Source organism: Sciurus vulgaris (assembly GCF_902686455.1).
Source record: "Sciurus vulgaris genome assembly, chromosome: 3".
Lineage (NCBI taxonomy): Eukaryota > Metazoa > Chordata > Mammalia > Rodentia > Sciuridae > Sciurus > Sciurus vulgaris.
The window spans coordinates 80,082,880-80,096,490 of NC_136463.1; the positions used below are offsets into that span (position 1 = coordinate 80,082,880).

General features: G+C 41.8%; 1 protein-coding gene across 1 annotated transcript; it reads right to left on the bottom strand.

Moving 5' to 3' along the window:
- Positions 1–2,545: 2,545 nt before the first annotated feature.
- Positions 2,546–5,764, bottom strand: LOC306655742 (RUN domain-containing protein 1-like; the record flags this gene model as incomplete). The annotated part of the gene is given in 3 exon segments (XM_079130371.1): positions 2,546–4,115; positions 4,117–4,762; positions 4,764–5,764. Coding segments are annotated over 3 exon segments (1,842 nt in total). The 3' UTR covers positions 2,546–3,920.
- Positions 5,765–13,611: the final 7,847 nt, after the last annotated feature.

The window sequence follows — 13,611 nt, forward strand, 5'->3', positions numbered from 1 at the left end:
TGGTATTGGCACCAAAATAGACAGGTAGATCAATGGTACAGAATAGAGGACACGGACACAAACCCAAATAAATACAATTTTCTCATACTAGACAAAGGTGCCAAAAATATGCAATGGAGAAAAGAGAGCCTTCAACAAATGGTGCTGGAAAAACTGGAAATCCATATGCAACAGAATGAAACTAAACCCCTATCTCTCACCCTGCACAAAAATCAACTCACAATGGATCAAGGACCTCGAAATCAGACCAGAGACCTTGCATCTTATAGAAGAAAAAGTAGGTCCAAATCTTCACCTTGTTGGTTTAGGATCAGACTTCCTTAACAAGACTCCCATAGCACAAGAAATAAAAGCAAGAATCAACAACTGGGATAGATTCAAACTAAATAGCTTTCTCTCAGCAAAGGAAACTATCAGCAATGCAAAGAGAGAACCTACAGAGTGGGAGAATATCTTTGCCACTCATACTTCAGATAGAGCACTAATTTCCAGAATCTATAAAGAACTCAAAAAACTCTACACCAAGAATACAGATAACCCAATCAACAAATGGGCTAAGGATATCAACAGATGCTTCACAGAAGAAGATCTGCAAGTAATCAACAAACATATGAAAAAATGTTCACCATCTTTAGTAATAAGAAAAATGCAAATCAAAACTACAAAGATTCCATCTCAACCCAATTAGAATGGCGATTATCAAGAATACAAGCAACAATAGGTGTTGGAGAGGATGTGGGGAAAAAGGTACACTCATACGTTGCTGGTGGGACTGCAAATTAGTGCAGCCAGTCTGGAAAGCAGTGTGGAGATTCCTTAGAAAACTTGGAATGGAACCACCATTTGACCCAGCTATCCCACTCCTCAGCCTATACCCAAAAGACTTAAAATCAGCATACTACAGAGATACAGCCACATCAATGTTCATAGCTGCTCAATTCACAATAGCCAGACTGTGGAACCAACCTAGATGCCCTTCAATTGATGAATGGATAAAGAAACTGTGGTATATGTATATACAATGGAATATTACTCAGCTATAAAGAATGATAAAATTATGGCATTTCAGGCAAATGGATGAAATTGGAGACTATCATGCTAAGCGAGATAAGCCAATCTCAAAAATCCAAAAGGCAAATGATCTCACTGATAAGCAGATGATGACACATAATGGGGGGTGGGAGGGGGGCAAGAATGGAGGAAGGAGGGACTGTGTAGAAGGAAAACAGGGGTGGGAGGGGTGGGGGATAAGGAAAAAATAACAATGACTCAAACATCATTACCCTATGTAAATGTATGATTACGCAAATGGTATGCTGTTACTCCATGTACAAACAGAAACAACATGTATCCCATTTGTTTACAATAAAAATAAATTAAAATAAAAAAATAAAAAATAAAAAAATTAAAAGAGCTAGGGATGTAGTTCAGTGCTAGAGCACCCCTGGGTTTGATCCCCAGGACTGAAGAGGAAAAAAAAGAAAAAAGATGTCACCAGGTTTGCATAGCCAGGAGAACAAAAAACAGGCTCTTCTTGATAAGAGGAACAGTATGTACCTAGCAACAGATAATAGGCACCTGCCACCATTACCTAATCTTCACCAAAATAGATCCACTTTGTCTCAGCACCAAAGAACACACTACCTAACCTTCATTGCCTTGATTTTCTAACCAGTGAGCTAGAGATGCTGGTGCCTGTCTGACTAAAGGTAAGAACTGGATAGGATAATCTTTTAAAATTCCTTTCCAGGACTAGGTGTAGGGCTCAACCATAAAGTGCATGCCTAGTATGCACAAGACCCTGGTTCAATCCCTAGCACACACACACACAAACATATATATAAAATCTCCCTTCCAAAGCTGTGAGTCTGTGACTTACACAAGTTCATAAATACTTTCAGTTACAAATTCTATTAATTGTTCTTTGAACTTCAGGACCTAAAAGAGGTGAGAAATCTGTTTCCATTACACTATCAGGCCTTAAATTTAAATTTATGATCTTGTAGTTCCACAGTAATGTCAGAACCACCAAATAACTCAATTTCTTCCTTAAATTTCTCTTGGCACAAATTTTCCTAATCTAAAGGAAAATTTAGATGGAGAATCAAATATAAAGAACCATTCTCAGAATTTCTGAGGGAAACCACAAAACTGAAATAAAAGAAGGAAAATTACATTCGATGGATAGATGGCCACAGAATTGTCAAATCAGACAGACGTGAGTTACAGGAGATGGTAGGGGAAAACTGACCCACCCCAAAATGAGAAGGCCATTGCTTATAAGGTACCCCTGCATCAGCCCTATTGCATATTGAAAAAGTCTTATGTTTCAAAAAAAGGCATATTTTAAAGGTATTCTAAAGACAAATTCTTTTACATGAAATTCCATATATTGATGAGTGAACGTATTCATGTAGCCAACAAAAACCTCCCTGAAAATTCCATTTTCCTACTGTAAATCACTGGTCTCATGCTCCTCTGTATCACAGTTTGAGATATTTTTTCCTTTGTTTTTTTTTTTTTTTTCCCCCACTGGTTACTATATATAGTTGAGCATCAAGGATTCTCTTGAGAAGTATATCTTGAAAACATTTACTTCCAAAAAGACTGTTAGTCTTCTTGAGAGGCACACGGAGGAAAGTACATATCAGACATGGGTTCCCATTCTCATAAACAAAAAGACCACTGTTTGCACTGTGAGGACTACCTTATTAGGAAGATTTCAGTTCTTAACTTCAAGAAAAGAGGCTTATATTAAAATCAACTTATGGTTAATTCCTTTAAAAAGTTGTTTTCAACTGTGTGTAGTGGAGCATGCCTGTAATTCCAGTCACTTGGGAGTCGAGACGGAATGATCGAGGAAAATTAGAGGCCAGCCTCAAGAACTAGGCAAGACCCTGTCTTAATATAAAAAATAAAAAAGGTTAGGGTTATAGCCTAAGGAAAAAAAAGAAATTGTTCTCAGGCCTTCCCTTTTTTTTTTTTTTTTTTTTGTGGTGCTAGGGATTGAACTCAGGGCCTTGTGCATGCAAGGCAAGCATTCTACCAACTGAGCTATATCCCCAGCCTGACAATCCCATTCTTAAAATTTACAGAAAGCCATGGAATATACAGTCTTTCCTGATTTTGGAGTCAGGAAGAAAGAGGAAACAGACTTTGTAAAAAGAATTTAAATTCTTGCCCTAAACTTTCTAAACTCTCAAACCTGCTTCATATATAGAAAGATAGCTTCCAACTTGACTAACAGGAGCCTCAACATGAATGTCTTCCTGAACCAACAATTCATTCTTGTTGTCACGTACTGCCATGGAATAGTTGGAACAACTCAAGTCTTCTAAATAGCAGACGTGGCACAATGAATTGAAGCATTAGCTGTGTGCCCTGACTAATTCCTTTAACATAGGCTCAAACACATATACCCACATGTATACTGCAGTAGCATGCAAGGGCAGAATTTTTTTGTTTTTATCTATTGAACCCAGAGTCTTGATCATCCTAAACAGGAGCTCTACCCCAGAGTTACACCCTCAGCTCTGAGAAACTTTTTATTTTTATTTTACTTTATTTTTTGGTACAGGGACTGAAGCCAGGGGCACTCTACCACTATGTCACATCCCTACCTCTTTTCGTTTTTTGAGACAGGGTCTCTGTTAAATTGCCAAGGCTGGCCTTGAACTTGTGATCCTCCTATCTCAGTCTCCTGAGTCACTGGGATTATAGGCATGTGCCACCACACCCAGTTTTAAGAACCTTTCTGAAATGCTAACTTGCTGGGGGAAAAAAAATTTTGCACTCATTTGGCTGGTCACCTAAGAGACTAGGAAAAAAGTCCTTTACCCCTCCTCTGACCACTTGCTCTCATTCTAGAAGACTAACACATCTACAGAGCAAGGTGCTGATCTGCTCTCCAGGCACTCTCATCAAAAGGCATCCTTGATGTTCTTCAGTTGGCGCACAGCCAAGTCCACGGGAAGGCTGAACTTGAGGCTGCTGAGGCGACTGAGCAGATTGAGGGCACTCTCGAAGCCTGTGTGGGCCATGTAGCTCCAGGGCTGGTAGTGTGGCTCAATGAGTGATCCTGACTTACAGATGAGGTTCACCCAGAACACTAGACGCCATGCACACATTCAGGGCCATGCACACCAAGGTCTTCAGCTCTGAGTCTGCACTGCGCTTGAAAGGGTCATGCTCTGTCAGCACCATGTGGATGGCTGTCAGAAGACTCTGTTTGGGGGTCACAATAGTGCCACCCATAACGGGTAGGGACTGGGAGAGCTTCCGGGCTGGGGATTCCACATAAGCTCGACCATTCTTAGCATGGTAGTACTTTACAAAGAGCTCCCAGGGATGCATGGTCTCAGGGGCTGAGGAGAAGGCTGGCAACAAACAAGCAATGGGGGCCATGACAAGGCTCATTCCAGGGGAGGAGGCATAGAGTCCATGGGCCAGCAGGTCCCTCACAGCCACTGTCAGTTCCTTGCGCACAGCCATGGTCAGCTCATCCTTGCCTCCCAGAGAGAGGTCCTGGAGGTTGGCAGAGGTTATGACATGGTCATGTGACTGGCATCTCAAGGCTAGCTGCTTCACTCTATCTACTGATATCTCCAGCTTCTTCAGTAAGGGGGTGTAGTCTCTGTCGGCCTGGACCCTCTGCCATAGGGTTTGAGGGATCTGGCCTGTGGCACAACCAAACTGGCTAACAGCAAAGATCTGGAGCACAGCCAGCGCTTTCCTCATCAGGTGTAGCCCCGTCTCCCGGACTCTTCACATCTTCTGTCTTCGTTTTGCTGTTTCCTGGAGGCAGTCTGCTACTGCCTGTTCTGATGGAGCCATTTCCTGTTTTCCCACTGGCCTTGCATTCACAAGGTCCACCACCTGTCTGTAAGGGGCTTCCTACTTCATCTTGAATAAAGCTGATGAACATCTCAAGATCTCGGATCTGGGTTTTCAGTTGCTCAACCAATTGTTCTTTTACTCGGGCTGGGTTGACAATCTGAGCCACTGCAGCATCAACACGCTGACGAAGCTCTTCAGTGGATAGGGAACTGATGTCCTCATTCAGATTCATGTCCAGTTTCTTTATTAACTCATCTATGATCACCCTCTGTCTTTCCAAGACCACAGATTGTGGCAGGGAGTCATAACTGCCCTCTTGATAGGCAAATGTTTCCAGGTCATCTAGCTGGGTCTTGAGCTGTAATATCAGTTCCTTCTGCTTCTCCCTCTGGGTTTCCAGACGCTCTTGTTTTTCCCGCTCACTCAAGCCCTGGTCCTCGCCCCGCAACCGTGGTCGGTCCCCAGGCAGCCTGTCGCCCTCGTCGCTGGTAGGGTCCCCGGGCCCCTCGTAACCCAGGACGTGAGGGCAGTCGCGGAAGGCGAATTCTTCCAGCTCGCGCAGGAGGCGCTGCTGCTCTGCCGGTGCCCTACGCACCACCTGGCGCAGGCGGAACTGCACCTGCGCGAAGTGCGAGGACAGCGCGAGCAATGCTGAATCCAGCCGCCGCCGTTCGGCCCGCAGTCGCCGCAAAGTACAGCTGGGCGAATCTGGCGGGGAACCCCGGGCTGTGCCGGGCTCCTCGGTCGCCCCCTCTTCCGAAAATGCAGACACCCCAGGTCCGGTCTCTGCCACCGCCCCTACCGGGGCCCAGCGCACCGCCTCGCATGGTGGCAGCAATTCCTCTTCCTCCTCTTCTTCATCCTTTGTCTTTGCCTCAACGGCCGCCACCACCCTTTTCCTTTGTTTTGTCTTCATATGAAATGTCATCAAAGAATCTCATAAATTTGTTTTGCAAATTCAACATTCCTAACGCCCATGATGCTGGCCCTCTGCATAGAGGAATCTCAAATAGCTTCTCCAAATACATCTCTAGAACAATACCTGGAAGGGTTGATTAGCACAGGACTCCAGGAAGACAACCAAAAAGTGAGTTATGAACAACAGAACTCACACTATTACATGGAAACCACATGAAACTAAGCATCAGTGAATACAAACTAAACATATAGCAGGATCCTGATTCTCATCTTCAACCCTTTCTCGGAAGGAAACAGTAAAAACCCTCAACAGACCATCCCCTTGTATTCTTTCTCCATAAGGATGCACCTTCCTTTGAAAACAGGGTTCCTATTGTTACTTGCTGGAAATCCACAGTCAAAGTTGTATTACAAAAATTCACCTTATATAACAAGTGTTTTATGTGATTATAATGCTAAGGGTTGCTTCCTCCAAGCCACCTGCTCTCAGACTTTACATGTCCTTAGAACTGGCTTCCTACCCTCTTGGATAGCTTCATAATCACTGTGCTCAACAGAAGAGAGTGAGAATTTTAAACCTGTCTTTTTGGTTAGCTACCCAAAGGTAACTTCCATATTAGGTCTAAGGAAAAGATCCCTCCCTCTCTAGCACTATCTCTTGCCAACTTTTAAACACCATCACCATCTCCAAGGCCACCATGACACTTCTGCTTTGCAGCCTTAACCTGCTCCTTGAATGGCACTACTCAGGGCCTCCTGGAACACACGTACAGTTTCAGGACTATATGCACATGCACACTGAAAGCCCAAATCGTGAAATTATCTTAGAGCTGGCAGAGACTATGGAGATCAATTCCATCCCCCTCAATAAAGAAATAAGGAAACTGAGGCCCAAGGAAGAGAAGTACTCCATTCATGTTTGCACAAATGGGGGATAGAACTCAAACCTCCTAATTTCTTAATGTCTCAAATAGGTCCCATTTGGGATTCCAAACTAGCCAGATACCTTGCAGTAAACGAGGATCTCTCTTTTCTGTTGCTCCCCTCCCAGGTCCAAGCCTTCCTTCTGTCCCTGCCTGCTAGGACCCTTCTGCATTCCTTCCCTGGACATTCCCTATAGGTATCTGGTGGAAGTGACCCTAGCAGGCCAACTTCATTGAGGTTTCCTGGACTGACACACAAGACCCAGCCCTTAGAAAAGCTCTGCACTCAGCTTTATGTTCCACTGTCACTGTCTTGAAATTCTTAGTGGTTTTCAAACATGGGTTCCCACATTTTCATTTGGCGCTGAGTTTGACAAATCACAGACAGTCCTGTCCACAAAACATACCATCATAAATAGTCACCTTTGACTAGCAAGAAAGAAATACAAAGCTTAAAACTCTCCCTCTGATCCTGAGTGTGGGAGGAACAGAGTGCCATGCTCTGGTGACCTCTTCACATTTCTTTTCTAAGCAGGGTCAGGAATATGAGTAAGAAGATTAGTGAGAATCACTGCTGAGCATCCCCCTTCCCTGGGCTGTGGATTCTAGAAAATAATTCTACCTTTGATCCTCAACTCTACCTATGAATAAACTGTAAGTGCCACCTGGGTTAATTAATAAACCTCTGAGCCCCTTTTTGTTCTTTTCTGAGTCTAAAAGCAATAAATACTCATTACGGAAAAATTGAAAAGTGAAAAAAATGGAAGAAAACATCATTTATAACCCCTCTCTACATGTCATCGCTGTTAGTACTTTGGGGTTTGTCTTCTTTTTAGGCCTAAGCTTTGCTCCTTCACAAGCGTAAGGAAAGATCATCTTCTTCCCCCCAAGAGTATTGCAAATCTCAGGAACTTCTGCAGCTGGCAGCCTAGAAAGGCAATTGAAGGAGCAAAAATTAATAAGGACTACAGGAATGACAAAATAAGGTGGCCACTGCCATCTGCGGTGGCTCTCCGGGGTTGGCTCTCTCTGGATAGAGGTAGGTCTAGAAAGAAGAATTCAGACAAGTCACCTGGTCCCAGGAGGTAGCATAGACCCTATCCACCCCAACAGCACAATTTTTCACTAATCCCAACCAAATCAAGACAGTCAAGTCTTAGAAAGAAAACAGGGAAGAGAAATCTTCAGCCTTATGGGTTTGATCCTCAAGGGACTGAGTAGACATGGGCTGGTGGGCCAAGACTTCAGACCACTGCCCTCCTAGATCAAGGACACTGGGATGGGCAAGACTCCACCTCCATCCTCTTAAGGTCCCAGTTGGGTCAGAGAATTAAATTGACATAAGATCAATTAACAGGAGAAAAGCACTACAAGATTTACATAAGGAGACCTTACAAGGAAATGAAGACCCAAAGATGAGTTCGAGTCAGACACTGATATACTGAACTGGACAAAGTCATCTGTGATGAGGCCACTAAATCATGTGGGGGTCTTAAAAGATGAGAGTTCTGTCCAGAATTCATTCAGCCTCACCTTCTCATCTTTGAGGATCAGGATATTATTCCTTCTGGTACAAGGAGGGCATCTTTCACATGGGAATTTCATCTACTTTTAAGAAATGGCACAGAGGTCAGAGGGATCTTTTTGCACCTGCTGTATTTCAAGTGCCTTCAACTTACACCAGAGTGTACATGAACATATCAAAGTGGCATTTTTCCCCTCAATGGGCTATTTCTAAGACTAGCCTCCCTCCCTGACTGCAGGCAGTGATCTCCATGGGGCTCTGATGGGAGTGAGGTGGGGAGAAGAGAGGTAGGAGCTATAGGTGTACAACATCCCACCTGACCCCACAGGTAGACAGCATCTGAGAAACACCCGGTACATGAAGGGGTTATCAGAGTCTACAGGTTTGCAAATCCTGATTATTCACACAACATCATATCATAAGTGATTTTCCATCTTACAAAATTTTCATAAACTTCATCATTTTCCATTATGTGAGTACACCACACTCTATTTGGCACTTCAATGAACCTCTTTATAGTTAAAATTTTTCAACAGTTAGGATTATTCCCTTAGGGTATAATCCTAGGAAAAGAATAATTAGATTCAAAGTATTATCCATTCTTAGGACACTCAATATGCTGCTTTCCGAACTACACAAATTTTCAGTACAACCTCATTAGAGGAGAGTAGTGCATGTGGGGAAATACACACACACACACACACACACACAGTCTCATTATTCACAGTCTTCCTAAAATCACCACAAACACTGAATTAGCAAATGCTGAACCATTGCTCTAGGAAAAATACAGAATTCAATTCCTGTGAGACTCTGATCAGTTTCATCAACCAATTAATACATATCCTTGTTCTATGAGTATTCCCATTTAAAGACATCTCATTTCATATATATCATTGGCTCATTAACATGGCACTCACAGCTGACAGCACCATGACTCGCGTCTGAATAAGGCATACCTGACACACCTTTCTTGGTGAGGCACATTGCAGTCCTCTGCACTTAGGAACACCAGACAACACTTCAGCAATGAGCTTGGGTCATTTCAAACAGTGAAATCACCAAGAAAAAGCACAAAAAGTGAAAAATGTGGCACTAAAATAGACCATAAAAAGAACTTATTTATGGTAGGAGAGATGAAATGAGTCATCTAAGCTAGAAACATGTGCACAGAGAACTCAATTCTTGACCACTCTGAGCATATCCAGGGATGAATGAGCACAAAAGCAACACAGGGATTGGTTTCGTGTTTACAAATAGATTTTAATAAGGAGGCAAATTGACAAACATATAATCTGCAAATAATGAAGACTGCATTCTCTGCATGTATATATTTGTGTATGTCTATAAAAATACATATGTATGTACAGGTAGAGATAGATGTAGAGATAGATAGATAGATAGATAGATAGATAGATAGATAGATAGATAGATAGATAGATAGATAGATAGATTTTTTTAAAAGTATATTAGTCTGGAAGCAAAGTGCATGTTTAGTTCTCTTTTCAAGCAGGAAAACTTCCTGCCCTTCAATGGCAACATTCTGCTTTCACAGTAACCCAGAGCATGTGTGGAATTGCTCTAGAGGATAGATCCACGCAGAACCTGGGCATGTGTCCCTCTAATAAAGCAGGCAACAGGAAAGGCCTGTCCTACTCACCTGTAGTTCCTCTCTGGTGGCCCATGTAGGTGTTGCCTGTCACCCCTGCAGTGTTAGCTAGTACAGCATTTTAATTTGAATCACTTGCCAATATTTAAAACTTGGCAGCTACTCTCAGAAAAAAACAGGAAACCTAGCAGCTGTGGGCCCATGTGCCAAACACAGTCATCCAGAGCTAAGCAGTCCCATTTAGATAGAGCATGTGTGCAGCACTTGCCTCCTAGATCCCTCCACTCCTGTGCCCTCCAGAGCATGAGACTGAGGGTCTGCTGCCATTGGCCATCTCATCTTGCAACTTCACCACCTGCTATCATGAGGGAGGACTGGGGTTAAATGGATATAACATGTTAAGGTTTGGATATGAAGTTTCACCCACAAACATTTCTGTGTTAAAAGATTTGGTCCCCAATGCAGCAACATTCAGATGTGGGCTTTTAGGAAATTATTGGATCATGAGGGCTCTAACCAGTGGATTCATTCATTTGGTGGGTTAATAATTTGAATGGACTATTGGGAGGTGGTGGAAACTATAGGAGATAGAACCTGGTTGAAGGGAGTAGGTCCTTGGGGGCATGCCCTTGAGGATCTTGAGGATTATATCTTGTTCCTAATCCCTTTCTCTCTCTGCTTCCCAGATGCCATGATCTGAGCAGCTCTCCTCCACCACACCCTTCTGCTGTGATGTTCCCACCTTGGACTGGCCATGGACTGAAATCTCTAAAACCCTGAGCCAAAATAAAGTCTCCCTCCTGTAAGTGCTGATGTCAGGTATTTTGGTCATTGAGATGAAAAGCTGACTAACACAAATGTAGGCCCATGAGAGGCCCTGAACTAGGTCAGTGTCTTTCTGTTCTTACATGTTTTACAATCTACTATTTTTCACTTACCCATCATCACAAAACCAACGAGCAATGAAGGAAAAGCAACGAAAAAGAATCAAAATTATCCCAATGGGTGATTTAACTGTGATCAGAATCTGAAATTACCTTTAGACAAACCTTGTTTGTACATCTTCCTGCCTAATAACAAGGAGAGGTTTCCCTCACAAATGGAGCTTGGGGTTTGGTTGCTCATTTTGCTGATGCTGGTGCTGACCACTCTTGTGTTTAGAAAGAGAGAACACAAAGCTGCTGAGCAAATATTGGCTACCGATGTGAAACTCTCATTGTTTTCATGAGCTCCCTTTTGTGACTGGCCTTGTGTTTGGCAGAGTGAATTGTGACCTAGAATTTGGGGCACAGGAAAAGCTTACCAATCCAAAAACATAAGTCCCTATCTCTTCCTCCATTGTGTGTGGGAAAGAGCTTCCCTACAGTTTTGTGTAGCTCTCCACACCTACAGAATAGTCATTCAATAAGCATTCACTGAGCATCTACTATGTGGAGGCAAACCATAGAAAAAGCATCTTACTAATTGTGATGACTGCTCTGAGGGGAAAATTCAGGTGGCCACGAGAAACATAAGGATGAGCCTCATTTGCAATGGAAGAAATTAGAAGTTCTTTCTGAGGAGAGGCCAGGTATCCTGAGATCTGAGAATGAATAGGAGGTAAGTGGGCAACCAGTATTCCAGCAGAAGGGAATGTGAAAGGCTCTAAGGCAGGTAAGGGGTGGGCATGTTCCAACAGCTAAGCAGCCACTGTGAAACACAGCAAACAAGGGGATAGTGACTCAAACTGAAGCTAGAGATAGAGGCGGCGGTTAGTCTGCGTGTGACTTCACTGCCTCAGCAGTGTATTAGCCTAAGGGCCGTGGAGGTGCTTTAGAGGATTTCAAAAGTGCGTAACAGAGAAGACATTAGGAAAAAAGATTATGGAGAATGAATTAAGTAGCAGCATGCAGCAAAGGTGAAGAGCAAGGGATGGCTTGATGCCATTTTTTATGTAAAACTGGCAAACCTCTGATAGGGTAGAAGGGCAGAGCAAAGAGCAATCAAGACTGACTCATTGTAACTAATAGGAAGAAAGTGTAAAAGGCTCTTGAATATATGAAGAGCTCAACCACGTTCACAATGGGGGAAAGACAAACTTAAACTACAGGGAGGTACCATTTGTTATTTGCCAAATACAAAATCTGTATAAAAAACAATGAAACAAAAATCTAAATAAAAAACTTAATGAAACACACTGATGATAAAGCCCTGGATAAACAGAAAGTCTTACTGAGGAGAATTCAAAATGGTATAATCCTGATGGGAATTTGGCAATATCTGGAAAATAACACCACCCTCCGCACTAGATATCCTTCTTTCATTCCTAAGAAACACCAACAAAATTGCAGGGGGAGCTATTCATCATAGCACTATCTGTATCAGAAAAAGACCAAAACCCCCAAATATACATCAATGAGAAACTGGTTAGATCAAATATGAGACACATAATGGAGTACTATTCAGCTGCAAAAAAAAAAAAAAAATGAGGACAATCTCAATGGTATAATCTTAAGGATGTTGTTAAGTAAAAAAGAGCAAAGTGCACAAAAAGTGAACAGTAGTCTATATTTTGAATAAGAATAGGAGAGATACATTATGTTTTTTATGTTTTAAAAAAGAGATATGAGGGGCTGGGGTTGTGGCTCAGTGGTAGAGTGCTTGCCAAGCATGTGTGAGGCACTGGATTCAATTCCCAGCACTGCATATATATAAATGAATAAAATAAAGTTCTATCAACATCTAAATTTTTTTTTAAAAAAAAGAGATATGAAAGCACAAGTAACCAAAGAAAAAAGAGATAAATTGGATTTCAACAAAATTAGAATCTTTCGTGCTTCAAGGGATGATACCAAGAAAGTGAAAAGAAAGCTCAAAAAATAGGAGAAAATATTTGCAAATCATATCTTGTTAGGGATTTGTATTTAAAATATATAAAGAATTCTTAAAACTCAGCAATAGCACAGTGGCACATGCCCGAAATTCCAGAGGCTCGGGGGGCTGAAGCAGGAGGATCGTGAATACAAAGCCAGCCTCAGCAACTTAGTGAGGTCCTAAGCAACTTAGCAAGACCCTGTCTCTAAATAAAATATTAAAAAGGTTCAGTGGTTAAGCACCCATGGGTTCAATTTCCGGTACCAAAAAAAAAAAAACCTCAGCGTTAAATAACATCCAATTTTTAAAAGCACAAAGGATCTGAATAGACATTTTTCCAAGAAGATATGTGAATGTTCAAAAGCATTATTAGTCATAAGAAATGCAAATCAAAACCACAATGACATACCACTTTACATTATTATGGTTACAATCAAAAAGAGGTAATAACAAATGTTGACAAGGTTGTGAAGAAATAGAAACCCTCATACTTCACAGGAAGGAATATACAATGGTTTCCTTTGGAAAAGAGTTTCTCAAAAAGTGATGTTGTCTATGATTCCATTTTTTTGTAAAATTTATAACCACAAGAATATTAATAGTGGATATTTTTAGATGTTAGTATTACAGAAAAGATAAACAATAAGATAGTAAAAATACAGATTAGTAAAAGTAAGCTAACTTTTCAACTCCTAGGCTATGTTAGTAATAATCCCATGAGACAGCCACTTTCACATACAGATGGTGGTAGCATAAACTAGGACAACTTTTGAGATTATATATCCGAACTCTTTTTAAAATATGCCTTTTACAGACTTCTTATGAACTGAATTGTGTCCTACCAAGACTCATATTGAAGCCTTAACCTCCAATGTGACTGTTTAGGGAGACAGGGCCTATGAGGAAGTGTGTTTTAGTCAGCTTTTACATGCTGTGAACAAAATACC